An 18,728-nucleotide genomic window follows, 5' to 3' on the forward strand; every position below is an offset into this window, starting at 1 on the left:
AGTGATGAGTTCAGAAGTCAAATTTCAAGGAAATGAGGAATGGGAGGTGAGAAAATGGAGGAAGTTAATACAAACACAACCTTTTCTAGTTGTTTGGTTGTGAAAGAAAAAAGATTGCTTGAGGGGGATCAGGTGAGCTTTTTTAAAGGACGGGAAATATCTGAGCATTGAGGAACTAATAGCTAAGGAAAGATGAGAGAGAAGAGAGGAGATGATAATATTAAGGGAAAGCCCCCAGAAGAGACAGAAGGGAATGGGATCAAGGGCACAAGTAGAAGGGATAACTCTACAAGAAGGGGCACCTTTTCCTCTGAGACTTACATAAAACAGTGTGGGGAATGACGTTGAGGTTATTTGCACTATAGAGCTGTGGAAAAAAGAGGGCTTGGCATAGCCCCTTTTTTAACTGAAGTATTTAAGATCTCCTGAGAGGGAGAGGGCAGAGGGTGATACAGGTGATTTAAAAAGAAGTAAACTTAATATATCAACATGCCCTATATTTACATTACACAACATACATACGAATATACACATATACAAGAAACTTTTGGGGAGAGTTTGGGTTTTTTAATAATATAATTCATTTATACAGACACCCCCTCATTTGGTTTCATGTATTTACAAACTTGTCCAATTTTCTTTTCCACTGCAAAATATATACGCCATGATAAAAATTTTAGCCATTTTAGGGATGCACTGGACTTGTGTGTTTTTTCTTAACAGATGGAAAACAAAACTGTAATAACTTTACTTATAAAACATCACCTTGGAAACATTTTGGAAAGACCTCCCAAGCCTTTACTCTTGTGAAATTAAACCACGAAAATAATAACATTGACCAATTTTGTCAAGATTTAATTTTCTCCACGTCATTTCTTATCCCAAATTCACTTCTTATTCACTGTTCCTAATACCTTGCAAATAAAACTCAGTTCCCTCTGGCCCTCTTCAACTTGCTTTATACCTCTTTTGTTTGTCCTCAATACTTTATTCTTTCACATTCTGGCAGAAACCAGCCATTTTACTTGAAGACAGAACCACTCCCTTTTTCCTTCTGAAGCCTGTTACCAGTCAACCCAACTTTCTCCTTCCCTCTTCTTTTGCCCTAAGCCTTTCACTGTGCATCACAGTAGCCCTCTTTCAGTGGTGTAGGGCATAATCAAGCCTTTTGATGGCGGTTCACCCCCCCCCCCAAATGTTACATTTAAAAGATGCTATCTTTTTGATGGCTCAAGAGATAGTATGGCCAAAATTGTTTTTAAAAAAATATATATGTATACACACCCACCCACATATATACACATATTTTAAGACAAGGAAGGTCAAACTTTAAAGAAATGCCAACTTGAACAACCATCAAAAATCTTTGAAAAAGAAAACCCTTAATACTACTTTACAAAGAAAAAAAAAGTAAATAGTTGGCAGGTTATGTGAATGAGAAATGAAGAATGTGCAGTAAAAAAACTGAGTTCCAGTTATCAAAAGAGAAACTACTGAATTCCATGGTCTGTTTTCCAAAGAATTTCTACTTCAATTGAGATTTTAAAATAATAAAGATATATACTATGCAGATTTTAAGTGCCTGTGTAAAAATTAAGTTTTAAGAAAAGTTCAGTTGTAAGGTTTTTGGAAAAAATGCTGGTAAAGAATTAGCATTTGTAAAATTGTGAGTTTTGCTGACATTTCAAATATCAAGAAGTTATATCTTTATTTATTTTTCTTGGTTTTTTTCCCCCCTTAGTCTGTGTTTTCTTTCACAACATGACTAATATGAAAATGTTTTGCATGGACTGAACATGTAAAATTTATATCAAAATACTTGCTTTCTCATTAAGGGGTGAGAAGGGAGGAAGAATTTTGGAACTCAAAAATTTTAAAACACAAACGGTAAAAATTGGGAAAAAAATAGAAAAAAAAAGAAGTCACAGGAAATTTGAACTTATGAACAATGTATCCTTTAGATTTCCAATCTAATTACACTAAGCCTTAAAAATGTTTGACAAATTAAGAAAATATAAATTCCATATTCTTTAAAAAACAGACCTTAGTTTAAAAAAGTTATTAGTATACCAGTAGCTGCCTTTTAAAAAACCAATACATTAGGATAAAGTAACCCTAGGATGTTCACATTACATGAAAAAAAAATGTACATATTTATAAAGTCTTTTCTTCAATTGGTACATGGTCCCCTTTATACCAAAGTTTCTTTCCTTGTATCATTCAGGTGAGCTTTCTCTCGTGCTTTTTGGGACCCAGATTGTATTCTGTATGCTTTTATACCTGTGGAGTCTTCATTTCCAGCTACACTGGAAGTATATTCTGGGGAATTTTCATCCACTTCTAGAGGAATGAGACCAGAAAGTGCTGATGACTTCCTTTGGGCTTTGATGTGTGATCCCAAAGAGTTGTTCTTTTCACATCCCTTACTGAGCTCTGACAAACCCTTAAACTCTGTTGGGCTGGTGGTCTGATGAAAGGGGGCAATAGCGGTTCGGATACAATTGAACCACTGCTGCTTATGGAACACATCATTAGCTTGTAAAGTGTGGGACTGCCCTGGCAAAGGCTCTCGAAAACGAACTCTGAAGATATTTTTAGCTGTAAAAAATAAAAAAAGGAAATCATATTTTAAAAAAGAGATTATACCACTAATAAGACTGACAATTTTGCTTCCCTTAAAAGATTTTACAGACACAGAAGGAAATTTGGAGACTTACTTAAATTTTCTGCCCTTTTCACTTTACTAACATGAGAACAATCTGATGGATGTTGGGTATGCATTATAAATCTCAAAAGATACAAAAAGAAGAATATTTCCAGTCCTTAATTACTCGCTAGTTGATTGAAGTGTGGCTTAATTTCTGTGAAACCCAGTACCTTTTTTGGAGTGGTTGGGGGTGGGGAAGGAGGAAGAAATCTTTCCCTGTTTATGGAGGAAGGAACTCTCCCAGTAAAGCAGACCAGCACCTCATCTGAAACTAAAGGCTACCCAGCTATTGTGTGCCAGGAGCAGAATTTGAACTGAGGTTTTCCTGATCCCAAAGCCAGTTCTACCTTTCACTTTTTAAATTTCAGACCATTTAAAAGAATACTTGGACAAGATGGTTTTATTTTGAACAATCAGAGGAAAAATGTTTTCCTAGAACGAAGATACTTTGGATTATGCTTTGGTGAATTACAGGAAAAGATGCTGCATACCACATCTCAGTACCAGACACCATTTAAAATTAATTAGCACAATTATCTCTAATTAGCAACATTTGTTTATGCTTAGTGATCTAACAACTTGTGCTTACAAAAGAAATTAAAGGATTTAATTTATTTAAACTTCTTAAAGGCTCATACATATATTAACATTAAATAAAAAAAGGAATTATCAAAAACTTTTTTCTTTACCTTTGTCTGAGTTGCTAAAAGCACCTCTAAAAGAACCTCCCATTCTCACATCACCATCCTGCAGATCCTCTAAAACCAGCTCTTGAACAGGAATAGGCTGACGGTAGACTTGGTAAGAGTGGCGCTCACTGCGAATAACAGGACGAGTCAAGACAAGGATGTCTTGAAATAAGAAAATATAGAGTTTCTGGGGAAATGAGAGAAAAAAAATATGAAAGTATTATTTTTGAAGACTGGCACAATATTACTAGAGGCAGCTAGATGGCTTAGCAGATAGAGTGTTAGGCTTGCAGTCAGGAAGATCTGAGTTCAAATGCAGCCTCAAACACTTACTAGCTGTGTGATCTTGGGCAAGTCAGTTAACCTTTATTTGCGTTAAATCACTGGAAAAGGAAATGGCAAGCCACTCCAGGATCTTTGCCAAAAACATCCCATGGAAAGTATGGTCCAAGGGTCATGATATCTGATAGCATATTTTAAGCCTCTGATATATGCCTAGCTCTGAGACATGAAACAATCTTTAATCACAAAGATCTTACATTCTAATGGAAGAGACAACTACTACATATATAAGTATATAAAGAATAAGTATAAAATAAATACAAAGTAGTTGGGGATGGAGGGCAAGAGCAACTGATAATTTGTGTTATCATTTTGATAGAGCTGAAAATTAATTGATTTACATGATAAGTCCTTCAAAGTAAATTTGGGCTAGTCTAATCTAAAGATCAGATATTCTTTTTGCTACCTCTGTATAATATTTAAAGAGAAAAAGTAAGAAACTAAGTTGAGAAAATGATATTATCAGTTGGACCTTATGAAAAATTAGTTCAATCTAGGCTTCAATTTTTTGTCCATAAAATGAGAAGGTTGAAATAGATGATCAAGTCATGTTAATAAGCAATTATTAAGTTTCTACAACATGCCAGGCACTTAGCTAAACAGAGGATACAAATGCAAAAACAGTCCCTTTTCTCAAGGAGAAAAAAATGAGTCTAATGGGGAATGTTGGAAGGGGTGTAGAGACAACATGCAACAAAATATATACAGAATAAACTGGGGGACAGTCTTAGAAAGAAAGCACTAAGATAAAGTACTGGGAAAAGCTTCTGGCAGAAAGTGAGACTAGCTGAGACCCGAAGGAAGCCAAGGACTCCACGAGGCAGAGAATTCCATGAATGAGCAACAGGCAATGAAAATGATCTCTAAATGTCCTTTCTAGTTCTGAAAATTCCATGATTTAAAGAAAAGTATTTAGAAAATAGTTTTGATTATCTTAAAATCACATTATTCAATATTTGAAATATTACCTGCAGTTGATTACACAAAGGAAAAAAAATGATTCTTTTTTATACAGTGGTTACCTTTCAATATACATCTCCAGATATTTTTAGAAGATATAAAAAAGAGGTGAAAAGAAAACAGGTTTAATAATAACTGTTTCTAATTTTATTTGATACCAATAAGGAAATAAGCTTACATGTCCATTTTTATTCTTCAGTTCTCCATGGCAAAGCAACACTTTACTAGCATCAATCCTAGGATCCTTCTGCTTGTCATCCAGATATTCCAGTTTGTCAATATAATATTGACATTCTGATTCTCCTTTCTTCAGGTTGATATCAGAAAGTACTCCTTGTATTACCAACAGCTAAAAGTCAAAAACATCTTCATAGCAGTGACAATTTAAGCAAATATTATAACATCCTTACACTCCCCCAACTATGTTTTAAAAGGCAGAATTTGCCATCTTCCTGTGCACCCAAGTACAGTGCAAAATGATCTATTCAAAGAGAGTACACATTAAATGTTTGTTGATGCTGATGCTTGAAGGTACCATTTTACAACATTCTAAGGTAATGTAATAAGACATTTCTAAAAATTTATATGATTAAATTTCTTTTATTACTTACAGCTTCTTCTAGAGGTTTTATATCAGTATGGTCTTTGGGTGTATGTCTGAGAATTTCTTTTAACAACAAAGGGTATTTGACTAGGCGACTTCGAGGAATATCCAAGAAGCTCCACAGGTCTAATTTTCTACTGAAAGGAGACTCAAGACATCGTTGAAGGAAATCTTGAACTCTTGCATCTTGTTTTTTCTGATCAAGAAGAGCTTTAGCTGCAAGCTGGTTACTGCAGTATCCTCTATAAGCATTTAAACCTGGCAACTAAAAGATTGTAAAACAAAACTTAAATGATTTTAGGATAAACTTCATCACCAAAAGTCTTATACACATAACAATTTTCATAGTAAATTCTAAAAATTTCTATATTTATCACAATGGATTTGCGTAGTACTAAATTTACAATCCCATCATAGAATTTTATCAGTTAGGGACAGAGAATTTCCCTAATTCTAACTAAATAATGAGCTTTCCCCTCTGGAAAGGAAACAAAAAAAAAATGGGTATAAGTTCCTAATATGCCATTTAATAATTGTGTGGTAATATTTGTAAAATAATTGTAAAATAATATTTGGTAAGTCACCTAATGCCTATAAGACTTAGTGAACTCATATGTTTAAAAAAAAAGAAAGGGGTGGGGATAGGGAGAGGGAAAGAAATTGTTTTTCTTCCTTTTGATGAAGATTAAATGATATAACACATTAGGCATTTTGTAAACCATTAGGGCTTTATATAAGCAATTACTATTATTGTTATTTAATATGCTCAGTTATAGGGTCTTATTTGTAGCTGGTTCGATGATTCAAATTTTTCAAAAATCTGCTAATACGTTTCAATAAACTATCCTTTTTAACAAGTTAATTAGATTAAATGACTCATAACATACCCAGTTCACAAGAATATGACCAATCTGCTCTATTGTCCCATCTGGCTTTGTTGCTTCTCCTAATCTTGCCAACAAATCTGAAATTTTTTAAAAAGGCAAAAAGTTTTAAATTTTAATTAAAATTTTAAAGTTGTTCTTAAAATAACATGCTGTAGATCTTCGTATGCAGCTGAAAATTAAATAAAAGGTTTTACCTTCATGCAGAGGTATGTAGGCATCTAAATCTCCAAATATGTGTGCGAGCTCTTCTTCTGACATAATAGATAACTTCAACATAGGGTCGTGGTAGGCCTATTGGTAGAGGAGGAAACTTGTCACAGGAAGAACTAGCTAATTACATCAAGACTGCCACAGACACATCTTAGTACAGTGAACCACCAAATGGGCTAAGTTCAATGTTACATGTAGAGGTGATAACCATGTAACATGATTTTATTTCGAAAGAGAGAATTTAGGAATAGATATTTTCTATTTCCAAGTATAAATATTCAAATGAACATTTTGAAGAATTTTTGAAAAAGTGATGGGATTTTAATAATTTTATTAAATGATGCTGAGGAGAGATGTGGTAGGAATTGGAGAAATAGTATTTGTAAAAGTAAAAACTACTTACTAACCTTTCTGGCAAGCTTAAGATCCTCAATTAAGTCCTGTTCTCCTCGGAGCATTTCATATATTGCCTAAAAATAGGAAGTGCATTTACATAAATCAATTCTTCTTTGCCTCTCTCTGAAAAAGCACAGCTAATGTAAAATTGATTATATGGAAATCATAATCAAAGCATAAATTCAAAACACTAGTTTAAGAGACTTAAGTCCTTAATTTTTTTTTTCCTGGCAGTTAGGTGGCACAGTGTATGGAATGCTGGGCCTGGAGTCAGGAAGATTGGAGTTCAAATTCAGCCTCAGTCACATACCAGTTGTATGATCCTGTGCAAGTTACTTAACCTCTGTCTTCCTCAATTTCCTCAACTGTAAAAAGGGGGTAATAATGGTACCCACCTCCAAAGGTTCTTGTGAGGACCAACTGAGATACTATTTTTAGCACCGCGTCTGGCATAATAGGTGCTATATAAATGCTAATTATGATAATCATCATCATTATATATATGATAATTATTATTCAGTGTTTGAATAAAAAGAGCACCAAGGTCCTAGACACTTGGGGACCATTACATGATTTGAAATAATGTATGCCATCTATAATTATTTGAAAATGGTAAATTCTTTAGTGTAAAAGTTCTAATAACATGACTACCAGACTTTTTAGAATTACAGCCATTACAATTCTTTGATTTTGACAATCCCATCTGAAGAACTTGTTCAGTCAACAAACATTTCTTAAGCTGCCTACTATGTTCTAGGTACTGGAGTTACAAAGAAATAGATGACAAGTACAAATAGAAGTGTAAACAGAACAAATTTAAGAAGAGTTAACTAAACACAAGGTTGTTTGGGGAGGTCACTAAAAGTTGGGTAAGGGTATCATGAAAGGCTTCACATAGACAGCAGTGTTTGGGCTTTGTTTTGAAGGACAAGAAGGATTCTGAGGCAGAGGTGAGGCAGGACAAGCGGCCAGTACAAAGGCATGTCGCTGTCATATTAGATGCAACAGAGTGAGGGCCAGTTTGGCTAGATTGCAAAGTGTAGAGGAGGGCTAGGAGGTGATGGGCTTTAAAAGACAAACAGATGACTTTATATTTTATCCTAGAGGCAATAGGAAGGCAGCTTATTGAATAGGCTATGACATAGTCAAATCTGTACTTAGGGAAAAATTACTTTGGCAGTAGTATGGACAACAGACTGGAGCAAAGAGAGTCAAGGGCACCAATTAGGAGGCTGTTGAAATAATACAGGCAAGAGGTGATGAGGGCTTGAATTAAGGCAATAGCTTATGTGAGTCAAGAGATGGGGGTGGATATGAGAGATGTTTACATTAAAGCTATACTTTTGGTAATTCACAACCCTTACATCACTACTTAAAGGATCTGTGATTCTTTGTCAGTGTAGGCATTTCCTTTCCCAAAGCAAATCACAATTATGGTAGTATTAGAGTATGGCCTTTCTTTATGAGTTGTCAAGGCTGAAAGAATCATCATTTTATGGGGCTAAGTCTACTGATGATGTCACATTGAGCTTACTTAGGCTGCCTCTCAGACTACAGACATATAGCTATTTCACTGCTCCTTTCTATATGGTGGGCCCTGTTACTGCTAGTGTTTCACTGCCATAGCTTTATAAAAAACTCAGCATCACCTTCCATGCCATGACAAGGCACTTTAGTGAAAGACTCATGAAAATCATTTGAAATGATTATATATACTTTAAGGTATACGGACACACTAATGTTAACACACAAGCTAATTAGAGTATTAGAATCAACATTCTGTTAATTTAATTACTATTCCATAACTATTTTTGTTAGTCTTGCAATCGAAGTTAAGAAATTTAGAGAAATGCACTTACATGTACTAACAACTTCCTAAAACTCAAGCAGGTTTTTTTCCCGTGACAAATGTCATGCATTAATGAGTTTGATTCTATTCTTGGATACATAACTTACCTCCTGACGCTTGATTTCTTTGGTCGTTAAAGATTCTTTCATGTTGATATCTAACATCTCTGACCATCTTACACTGTTTCTTCTTTTAGAAGGAGTTGGTACAGTAGCCCTGCTAAATGACTTCTGGGCACAAGCAGGAGATCTGCTGTCACCACGAAGTGTAAATGACTATTAGAAGGGCAGGAAACAAAACAAAACAAACCCAATCAGAAAATATTTTAGCAGGAAATGAAATTTTAATAGGCATTTTTCATTTTTAAAATAAAAAAAGCATTAAAAAGAAGAGGTTAAAGCTTTCTTTTACCACATAGTCTATTACTACCAGATCAAATCTGTTATTCTGGAACTATAATTCTGGAGAACAGATCATTCAAGAAAATTCTTGTTACAAATTAAGATTATGATTTTGTTTTGATAACGTCATTTAGCTACTTAGTTATTTCAAAATATGTTAGCACATTTCCATTTCTCATTAAAGTAGCAGTATAGGAAATAAAGTCAGAATTAGTAAGACCCGGATTCAAGTGCCTCTGACACAAATGGTATGCCCTTGGTAACTATTTAAGAATATAAGTTAAAAAATGATTGCCTATGTTGTTAGAGGGAATTTCTTCAACAGGAGTTCCCTATGCCAATGAATTCACAGGCCCAGACCAAAAATGAAGCAAAACAAAAACTTCTACAAAAAAGTATAGTTCCATTTCTTTAAAAAGGAACTTTTTTCTTACTTGGATTGTTTGACCAAAACGTCTGACTGCTCCATTTCTCACAGGAGAGATTAAATTTGCCAAAGATGAGACTCGAGCCAGAGATCGAACTCTTTTATTGCTGGGCTCCTGTGAAAGTAAAAACAGGTTATATTAAACACGAGGTTTTTGCAAACAAGCCAGGACAATATATAAGCATAAGAAAATACACATTTGCATATTACAAAGAACAGAAATGTGATTTCCTGAAACAACTACATTGGACTTGGCTTGAAAGAAAAAGTCCAAAAATCACTTCCCGAACACAATATTTAGTATCAGAGATATACCAAATTATCTATTGTTCTAATTCCATTTGAAAATATCAAATATTTAATATTAAAAAAATGAAACATCATATTTGTATCAGTTTCAGAACAGAGTAAGGTATATATATATCATCTTTTGGTCTCTCAACTGTATATATCAATATTAATTTCTTTAATCAAGTGCTGTTCCTCAATACCTAGAAATGGATTGATGCCAAAATATCTGAGGGAGAGAAATACCTGTAAATATAAGAACATCAGATTTACTAACCTACTTTTGTAACCTTTATTCTTGTTCTGGTCAACTGATAAATTATTAATTTAAAAGCAAACAGGAGCAATTTGTCTTACAATCTATATTCAGACAATCAGTTAAACATGTATTAAGCGCTGACTGTGTGTGAGGCACTATGCTAAGCTCTTTCGATACAAAGAAAGGAAAAAATAAAAACATTGTCTTTTGTTCTTCCAAGAGTTCACATTCTAATAGAGAAGACGATATATACATAACTATGTATATAAACAAGCTATATACAGAGCAGAGGGAAATAAGAGGGAGGTGGGTTTGGGACCAGAAAGGTCTCCAGATTTGAACTGAATCTTGAAGGAAGCTGGAGAAGAATCAATTCCTCCTATCTCCCAAATACTAAAAGTTGGTGTGACACCTATTAAGATGGCTTTTAAACAGGTATTTTTCTACATAGTGGAGGACAAAATGATGATACTAATTGAATTTTTTAAAATAAGAAAGAACAAATGTTCTACTGATTAAAATTTCAGAACTGAAGTATCCTCAGTACACCTAGGTTTCTCAATTTTTACTGTGTAGGAGTTAATCAGGGATTTCGAATTTCTGGTTTTTTTTCATCTTTAATTCTAAATGTAAACACCAAAAAGAAAAAAAACACACGGAACATAAGAGAATTCTCTATGAAACTGTGAATCTCTATTTCAGAGTGCTTATCTTTTTTTAAAGTATAATACTTTCAAAACTGCCCTGCTTTTCTGTGCTTCCTTCTGTCTCCTATGTATTTAAAAAACATGTACAATGGGCCTCTTTTTTGGGCATCACTTGTTAAGCTCCTCTTCTTCCCTAACCCCCCAATGAAAATGGATTCATACAATGGCTACGTCCAAAATATGTTTATCTCTGTACATTTTGTTCATTGTCTCACTGTGATGAAACATATGGATAAAACATGCTTCATCATGCTTCAACATAGATCCTCTGGGGAAATGGTTTGTCATTTCATTGATCAGAGTTTTTAAGGCTTTCAAAGATGTTTCTCTCTACCATGTTGCTACCTCACTTCACTTTTCATTTGTTCATACTATCCAAGATTCTCTGAATCATAGCTTATGGAGCAATAACTCTTGTACCATATTAATATTCCACAATGTATTCAGCTAATTCAGTTCTTTGCTTCCTCACTGCCACCCCTCTCCTTACCCCACTTCCCCTTTTTACCTACCTTTTGGGATTAGAACTTTGCTCTGCTCATAGTTATTTCCTCAGTACTGGCTTCCCTCTTAAAGCATTCCATCTCAGCATCCCTGTTTATTGCATTTAGGTATAATGGAACCCCTGTAGCATACCCAGGTCACCTAACATAGATAGAGATGTCCAGAGGGGACTTTGGAGCATTCCTACATAGCCCAAGATGAAGGCATTCTTTGTGTGTGTCTTCCTAATTCCAAGTCTAACACTATCTATTGTTGCTGCCTATATATCTTAGAATACATTGCTGTTGTATTTGTTCGATGCTACATTATTTATAATAGGATGAAGCAAAATTGGAATCATTAGAATTTATTCAGACAGGACCTTAGACATCACTCTGTCAATAAGTCAAAAACTAGAAGGATCCTCAAAAGTAATCTAGCTTAACTTTATCACTTTGTAGATGAAGAAACTATGATCCAGAATGGTAAGTGATTTGCCTAGGGTTATATAGGAAATAAACAACAAAGGCCAGATCCAAATCCCTCCATTCAAACCCCTCATTTTATATATAAGGAAATTCAGGTACTAAGAGTCTTAGTTCCTAAGATTTGACCGATAAGGAGCAGATTGATACAGAAATGGGAATACTCTTTGCTCCCTACTGCTGCTTCCAGATTCTGCCTCTGCTGCCATCATTCAGCAACCTCTCCTCCTTTGAAATTTATCTAATTCAAATTTAGAACCCAATCCAGATTTGGTAGCTATTTGACAACGAAGTCATTCTCCTCCCTTTTTCATTGAGAAAGTGCCTAGATCACAGCGATCTTCTCTACTCCAACTTTTCTCATTCTGGAGGGCTTCTTCATACATTTTAATGTTCATCAAATACCCTATTTTTCAGTTCACCAACAGATCAACTCTCATGACCTCTATTCCAAAAGATTATGCCCTAGATCTTGACATCACTCACAAAGTTATGTACTATTTAGTTAATTTCTGGTCTCTGATCACGATCATTTATCTCTCCTTCTCACCCTAAACTTTCCTACTCCTCCTACACCTACTCTTTGTCCTCATCACACATGACTTCTAATTTCTCCATGCCTCAGTATTAACCGAGGCCATTAATCCTACTCTCAGTACTTCTTCATTCACACTCTTGAACACCTTGTGTATCTATTCAACTCTGCACTATATTCTTAAATCCCTTTTCTCTTGTTCTATAACTTAGCACTTTCCCAAACTCCAATTTTGGGTTATTTCTACCACCTACCTTCTTTGCTCCTATTCTTTTGTTGCTGAATGGAACTAACTAGAAGAAATCATGAAATTGTGCTGAATTCACTACATACTGGCCCATATCGAACTGGCCCTCACTACAAGGCAATCCTATCAGTTCTCCCTGTGACCTCCTATTCAGTCACAGCAGGGGTTCCAAAACTTTTCTCCTCAAGCATTCTATGCTACTTTTTCCCTGCTGTTCTTTTAGTCTTTTAAGTTATTCACTTCATAGGATGCCTCCAAAGTTGAAGCCATTAACAGTAAACTCCCTTGTCTTACCTCTGACACAACCTCTCACCGTCTCCTTCACTCCAGTTTCTGACAATGAGATGGACCTTTGACTTGTTGAAGCCAAAGCCAACCCTCTGTATGTACCTTCAGATCCCACACTCTTCTCCAAATGGCTGTTCCCACCATTCCTTATTTTCTGTCTCTCTCTAATCTTCAGTCTCTCCCTAACAACTAGCTGCTGATCTCTTTTGTTGGATCTTCATTCATGTCACAACTATTCTATGGGTGTATTTCCCCCTGAACCTCCAAAGCCCTTATCTCTTTTCTGTTTATACCTTCTCACTTGTATTCTATCCACCCATGGGTTCAACTGTTATCTTTATGCAGATGATTCTTAAATGTATTTATCCAGCCCTAGTTTCTCTCCTGAATTCTAGACCTGAATTATCAGACACTTTGACTGCAACAGACCTTTCCAAAGGAACATGTCCAAAACAAGTTTACTTCTAAATCTTCCCTTCCCTCAATTTCCCTATTATTTACTGAGGGTACCAATATACTTCTAGTCACCTAGGTTTGCAACTCAATGCTATCCTTGACTCCTTACTCTTAAATACCTCACATATTTAATCAGTTACCAAATCTTGTAATTTTTCTCTTTATATCTCTCACATATACTCTTTGTTCATGCAGTCAACCCATATAGAGTTCAGGTCCCTTCACCTGAACGACTACAATAGCCTTCGAATTGGAAGCTGGGTGGGAGAGAGGATAGAGCACTAGGCATGGAGTCAGAAAGACCCAAGTTCAAATCTAGTATCAGAAACTTAATAGCTGTGTGACCTTGGGTAAGTCCTTAACCTCTATTTGCTTCAATTTCCTCAGTTGTAAAACAGGACTAATAACAGTACCTACCATGAAGGGTTGTTGTCACTATCATATAACATAATATCTGTAAAGCACCCAACATGGTGTCTGTCATATAGCAGGCACTATATAAATGCTTATTCCCTTCTCCCTTACTTGACTCTAATCTCTCTGCTCCAATTTAGCCATGAAGAAGCTGCCAAAGTGATTTTCCCACAGCTTGGGTCTGAGGATGCCACCATGACCCTATTCAATAAATACCAGTGGCTCTCTATTACTACCTCCAGGATCAAATTTGAAGTCCTTCGTTTAGCATGTAAAGTTCTTTATAACTTATCCTTCCTACCTTCCCAATCTTCTTATATTCCAATCTCCAACCTGCAATTCTATGATTTTAGCCCACATTGACTTATTTGCTGTTCACCTTCTACCTCTGAGTACTGGATGCTCCCTATGTTTAGGATACTCTTCCCTTCCAACTTTGGCCTCTTGAATTCCTAGTTTCCTTTAAGAAGCTCAAGAACCACATCCTCCTAGACACCTTTCCTAGTTCCCTTAGATCCCAGTGCCACTTTATTTTCCCATATCAAATATTGTTTTTTTTATTGATACAACATACTTAAAAAGGAGAATGCAGAAATATTATTACAGTACATTTAAAGTCCTTTTTTCTAGAAGATATTGCTATTTGATAAGTAGAATAGAAGTCTCTAGGGCAGAATGTTTTCATTTTTTTCTTATCTCTTCAACTCCTAGCTTATAATAGATACCTCTTGAATTGAATGTTGCCTTTCATCCAGGGATTACAAAGTATCTAATAAAACTATTAAATAATCATTATCATTATTGTAGCTTTACTAATGCTTGAAATTTAGTGATTGTTCTACCTTTAAGAGGTTCAAAGGCTCAGAGTCAAGAAAAACCCCACTCTTTGTAATGTCTCTATTTTGGGGTTATTATTTGCATTAGTGTCTTTTATAAATCCAGAGTGTTCATGTAAACCAATAACTTTAATAGTCTAAAAGTTGTTCACAATCAGATGTGATCACTGAATTTATCAGCATATATTTTTTGCCAGTCTCCTAAGGCCTTGGCCTCTAAAAGAAAAAGTAATTGCTGACATCACAAATATTTTACTTTAAAAGAACCAAAACAAAACAATCACACATTTAATGCTTGGAATTAATCAAGAAAAAGGGGGATCAGGGAAAAGATATCCTTAAAATTACCATAAGAAGAAATAAGGTATATAATATTAGTATATTCTATGTTCTTTGGGTAGAGAACTAAATCCCCTTAACAAATGGTCCCAAATTCCAAAGGACCATAAATTTGTATTTAGTAAAGTTTCCGTACTTCATTAGAATATGTAGTTAGAGAACTTTATAGTAATTAAAAACTGCAATGTTAATTAATTCTAAAAGTATAGTTAGTTTCAGAAAAAAAATGAATTTCAACCTTAAGAATATTAAACAAATGAGGCAAATGATAAGTGAACTGAAAAATAAGAGGCCTCTGTAGTTAATTGACATATTGTGGTAAAAGACATATGTGAATGTCTTTACACTACACATCTGTGCAAGACTGAAGTGACACATGCATGTGCAAGAAAGTTTAGCAGAAGGCATTCCTTTCCATTTAGTAAAAACAGTACAAAGGGACTTCTGTTAGGAGACATACTTACCATTCCTCTACAACAAACTAAGATTTGTATTAAGATAAGCTAATATCAAGTAGAAACAAAACAGGTGTCAGTTTGGTTCTTTTGGGGGAACTAAATTAGCTCTTTTCCTTAAAGCAAAGAGGATTTCATTTACCTAGACGCTCTTCCAGTGAATTTAAAAAGGTAAAGAAATTTGGCTAGGAGGAAAGGAAAATTTCTTGATATTATCTACAACTTGAGTACTGTATGACTACATAGTAAATCAATTTAAGGAACAAAAAATTATTTCTTTACAGTAAAAACAAATGCTGGAAAAGGCAAATATTATAAAAAATACAAATTTCTTTTTTCTTCTCTGGGCAAACAGTAGGTATAGCTTTTATTTTTTTCCCTTGGAAACCTGAACAGCTAAGTTTAGGATTGCACAAAGTTAATAACTGATCTTGCAAACATACATAGAAAGTAAATATCAAACATGATGCACAAGTCTGAACCACATTAGTACTAAAATCATATCATTTCTGTGCAAGTCACAGGTTTGGGCATTATCCAACTAGTTTTATTAGCCAAGAAAGGACCTGGGTTAGTTTTAGGATTGGGGTGGGGGTAGGGAGTTGATTTTGATTTCTTAAGTTATCTTTCCTATTTCCAACAGCATACAACAGATGTTCAAACAATCAGGTGGCAATTAGTTATTTCCAAGTACTGAAGGAAACTTAGATGACTGCGATATTAATCAGATTGATGCAACCAAAACCACTGCACTGTCCACATGCATACAGAGGCTTATACTGGGGCCAACTTGTGACCTAAGAGGAGTGTAAACTCTAGTCAAAGACCACCCAGTGCTGCCACATTTCCCATTCAAATGCACCATCAGAGTTATTAGGGCTGCTAATTCACACAATTTGTTAACCATTTTTATCCTGTTAAACAAAATACAAGTTTATAAAATAAATTTATATATTGTTTAAAAGAGATTTCTTTTAGGGAAGAATTATCATTTGAAGCAGTTTTTATTGGGGGGTGGGGGCTGTTGAAAGTGCTTCTGTTTCTTTAAAACAGAAATTATCTTGCTTTTCTGCAAATTATCATCTTACTCTAACTCTTTGTACTTTCACAGGAACTTTTCCGATGAATTTGGTTTTATATCCTTAGTGTCACAAAATGTTAAGTCCAAGCTGGCAATAGTGATTGATATGTGTTATACATATGTAATTATACCTCTATATACATATATATATGTATACACACACACACACACACACACACACACACACACTCTTTCTCTGTCCTGTGACTGGGTTTTTGGTGTTTTGTTTTTTGCCTTTCTCTGTATTTCCAGCAGTTAACACTACCTGAAACACAAACACAGTAGGCACTTAATAAATGCTAGTTTGGGGACAAACTGAATAATCGTCTTTCCCCAGCCAAGGCATCTCTGGCAGGTTTTGTGCATACTTGTGTGGGGTTAAGATGGGATTATGTATGTGAAAACAAAAAAAGAAATAGATAATAAAAACTTTCATCTCGAGCAGAATAATCTTTCACTTCATGAAGTTTTCATTACAGCACAAAGAGCAACAATGTGCGTTATATGTGTTAAAGGACTTTCTCTATAAGCAACCTTTCACCAACAGTAAAGGTCACTTCGCTGGGGAGGAGGGAAAACAACACAAAACTCTGCAATTTAAATTTCCATTGCATTGTTAGTATTGCCACATTTCTTTCATGTATGTATAGCTTTCAATCTACTCACACAGCCACCACCCTACCACAGTCCTTTATCCTAGTTACTAACAGCCAGTCCATTTTCCACAAAACACCTGAAGCATAGGTCTGACCATATCACTGTAACACTCTTTCAACCCAACCCCTGATCCCCCCAGCCCCTCAATAAACTATCAACTCTTGGAACAAATATAGACTCCACTGTTTGGTATTTAAATCTTTTCACAACTTGGCCCTGTCTTACCTTCCCCATCCAACATCACAACCCTTCTCCACTTCAAATACTATAGTTCCTCTTCAAACACTATTGATAAATTGCCTTTTTATTTATTTAACACCATGATGAAATACACAAATAAAGAAAACCAAACAAAAACTGATCTATAAAGGAAGGAAGCAGTTTTAAACACTATAAACATTAAAACACTATAAACTATAAAATATTTAAACAGCGTAAGTTTAAATATGAAAAGACATTTGTCAGTGTTTCTAATCTACCTTTCTAAAAACAACTGGAAAATGTCTAACACAAAAATCTTGCTTAAAAAATTGTCAGATAAAACATCCCCTAATTTGTTTAAAGATATATTTATAAGGAATTTTATAAATGACTATCTCAAGACAGCTTAAACAAGACCAGAGATTTAAAAGATTCTATGCTTTCAACAGCTTAACATATTGCTTTCCTTTTGACAAAAGACACAACATAAAAAAGAAGCTGACAGATCAAGAATCAAAAAAGTTAAGACATTAGACAACTTTCAACCTCTGATTCCCACTAAGAAACAAATTCTCTTTTATATTTCCTAAAGTGTTTAATAGGCTGGTATCTAAAGTAGTGTATATACTTTATACTATGTTGGTAAAAATATACAGTAGTTAAATTTACATTTCTGGCCCTTAAATCAGCTTCAAACATTCATAGAAGATGGACTGTAACATTTAAAACTGAGAAAAGCACTAAAAGCATTTTCAAAGCCTTACCTCTTGTTCTCTAAAAGACTGATTATTAACATCTAGGACCCGAATAGTCCTTTTAATAGGCAGGAAACTTCCAATTTCATCATGAGCCACCATGCTTTACCAAGTTTCGCATACGATCTTTTGAAATAATCCACATCAGATTTGGGTCTACAAAGAATTACTATGGAATTATATGGGTTTTTTCTGCCTAAGCGTTCAGCCACCCTTATCTGCCATTGCCCAAGCTTCTTGCTGTGGTAAAGCTCACAGTCTTCACTAACTTCAGGGAGTTCAAAGTACAGGAACCTCAGGAGGAGGGGCGGCAGTAGCAGCAAACTAGCTTAATAGGCTGGCTCCAGGAATCACATGACATTGGTTAACTGACAGCTGCTGGCACACCTAGGCTGCTCAGTTTTCACTGTGTAGGAGAAAATCTTTTATACAAGACATTTGGAATGTCTATAGTTATTTCAATGAATATTTTCTTATTTTCTAGGATACCAGGCTTGGGTAGGGTGGGTGTTACTAGTGTATAGCTGAAACTCATCCAGCATACTTACATTATAATGAAGGATTTAAAAATGCTTCCAAAAATACACTAAATATTATTTAATTTAGTATTTATTTAAACTTTGGCATAAGGGCTAAAATAAATAAGTAATTTATGCAACTGTCATAACCTTCCAGACTCTTCCTCATTCTCTCAATTGTTAGTCCCTTCCCTTCCCCTCTGTAGATATTTTGTTAATTTGCAAACATAACAAACAAACAAACCCCTTTCT

The 18,728-nt window shown here is 34.8% G+C and overlaps 1 protein-coding gene across 1 annotated transcript; it reads right to left on the reverse strand.

Annotated features, from left to right (window-relative positions):
• Positions 1–545: 545 nt before the first annotated feature.
• Positions 546–18,257, reverse strand: NET1 (neuroepithelial cell transforming 1). The gene is made up of 10 exons (XM_069094280.1): positions 17,968–18,257; positions 9,480–9,587; positions 8,752–8,919; positions 6,807–6,869; positions 6,384–6,480; positions 6,190–6,266; positions 5,310–5,567; positions 4,877–5,047; positions 3,397–3,583; positions 546–2,598 (listed from the first exon to the last, which is right to left on the reverse strand). The coding sequence occupies exons 1-10, from the start codon at positions 18,058–18,060 to the stop codon at positions 2,192–2,194; spliced, it is 1,629 nt and encodes a 542-aa protein (XP_068950381.1). The 5' UTR covers positions 18,061–18,257; the 3' UTR covers positions 546–2,191.
• Between the last annotated feature and the right edge of the window lie 471 nt (positions 18,258–18,728).

Source organism: Petaurus breviceps, unplaced genomic scaffold (assembly GCF_028583685.1).
Source record: "Petaurus breviceps papuanus isolate PSGF00001 unplaced genomic scaffold, PetGlider_PUasm1.0 216, whole genome shotgun sequence".
NCBI lineage: Eukaryota > Metazoa > Chordata > Mammalia > Diprotodontia > Petauridae > Petaurus > Petaurus breviceps.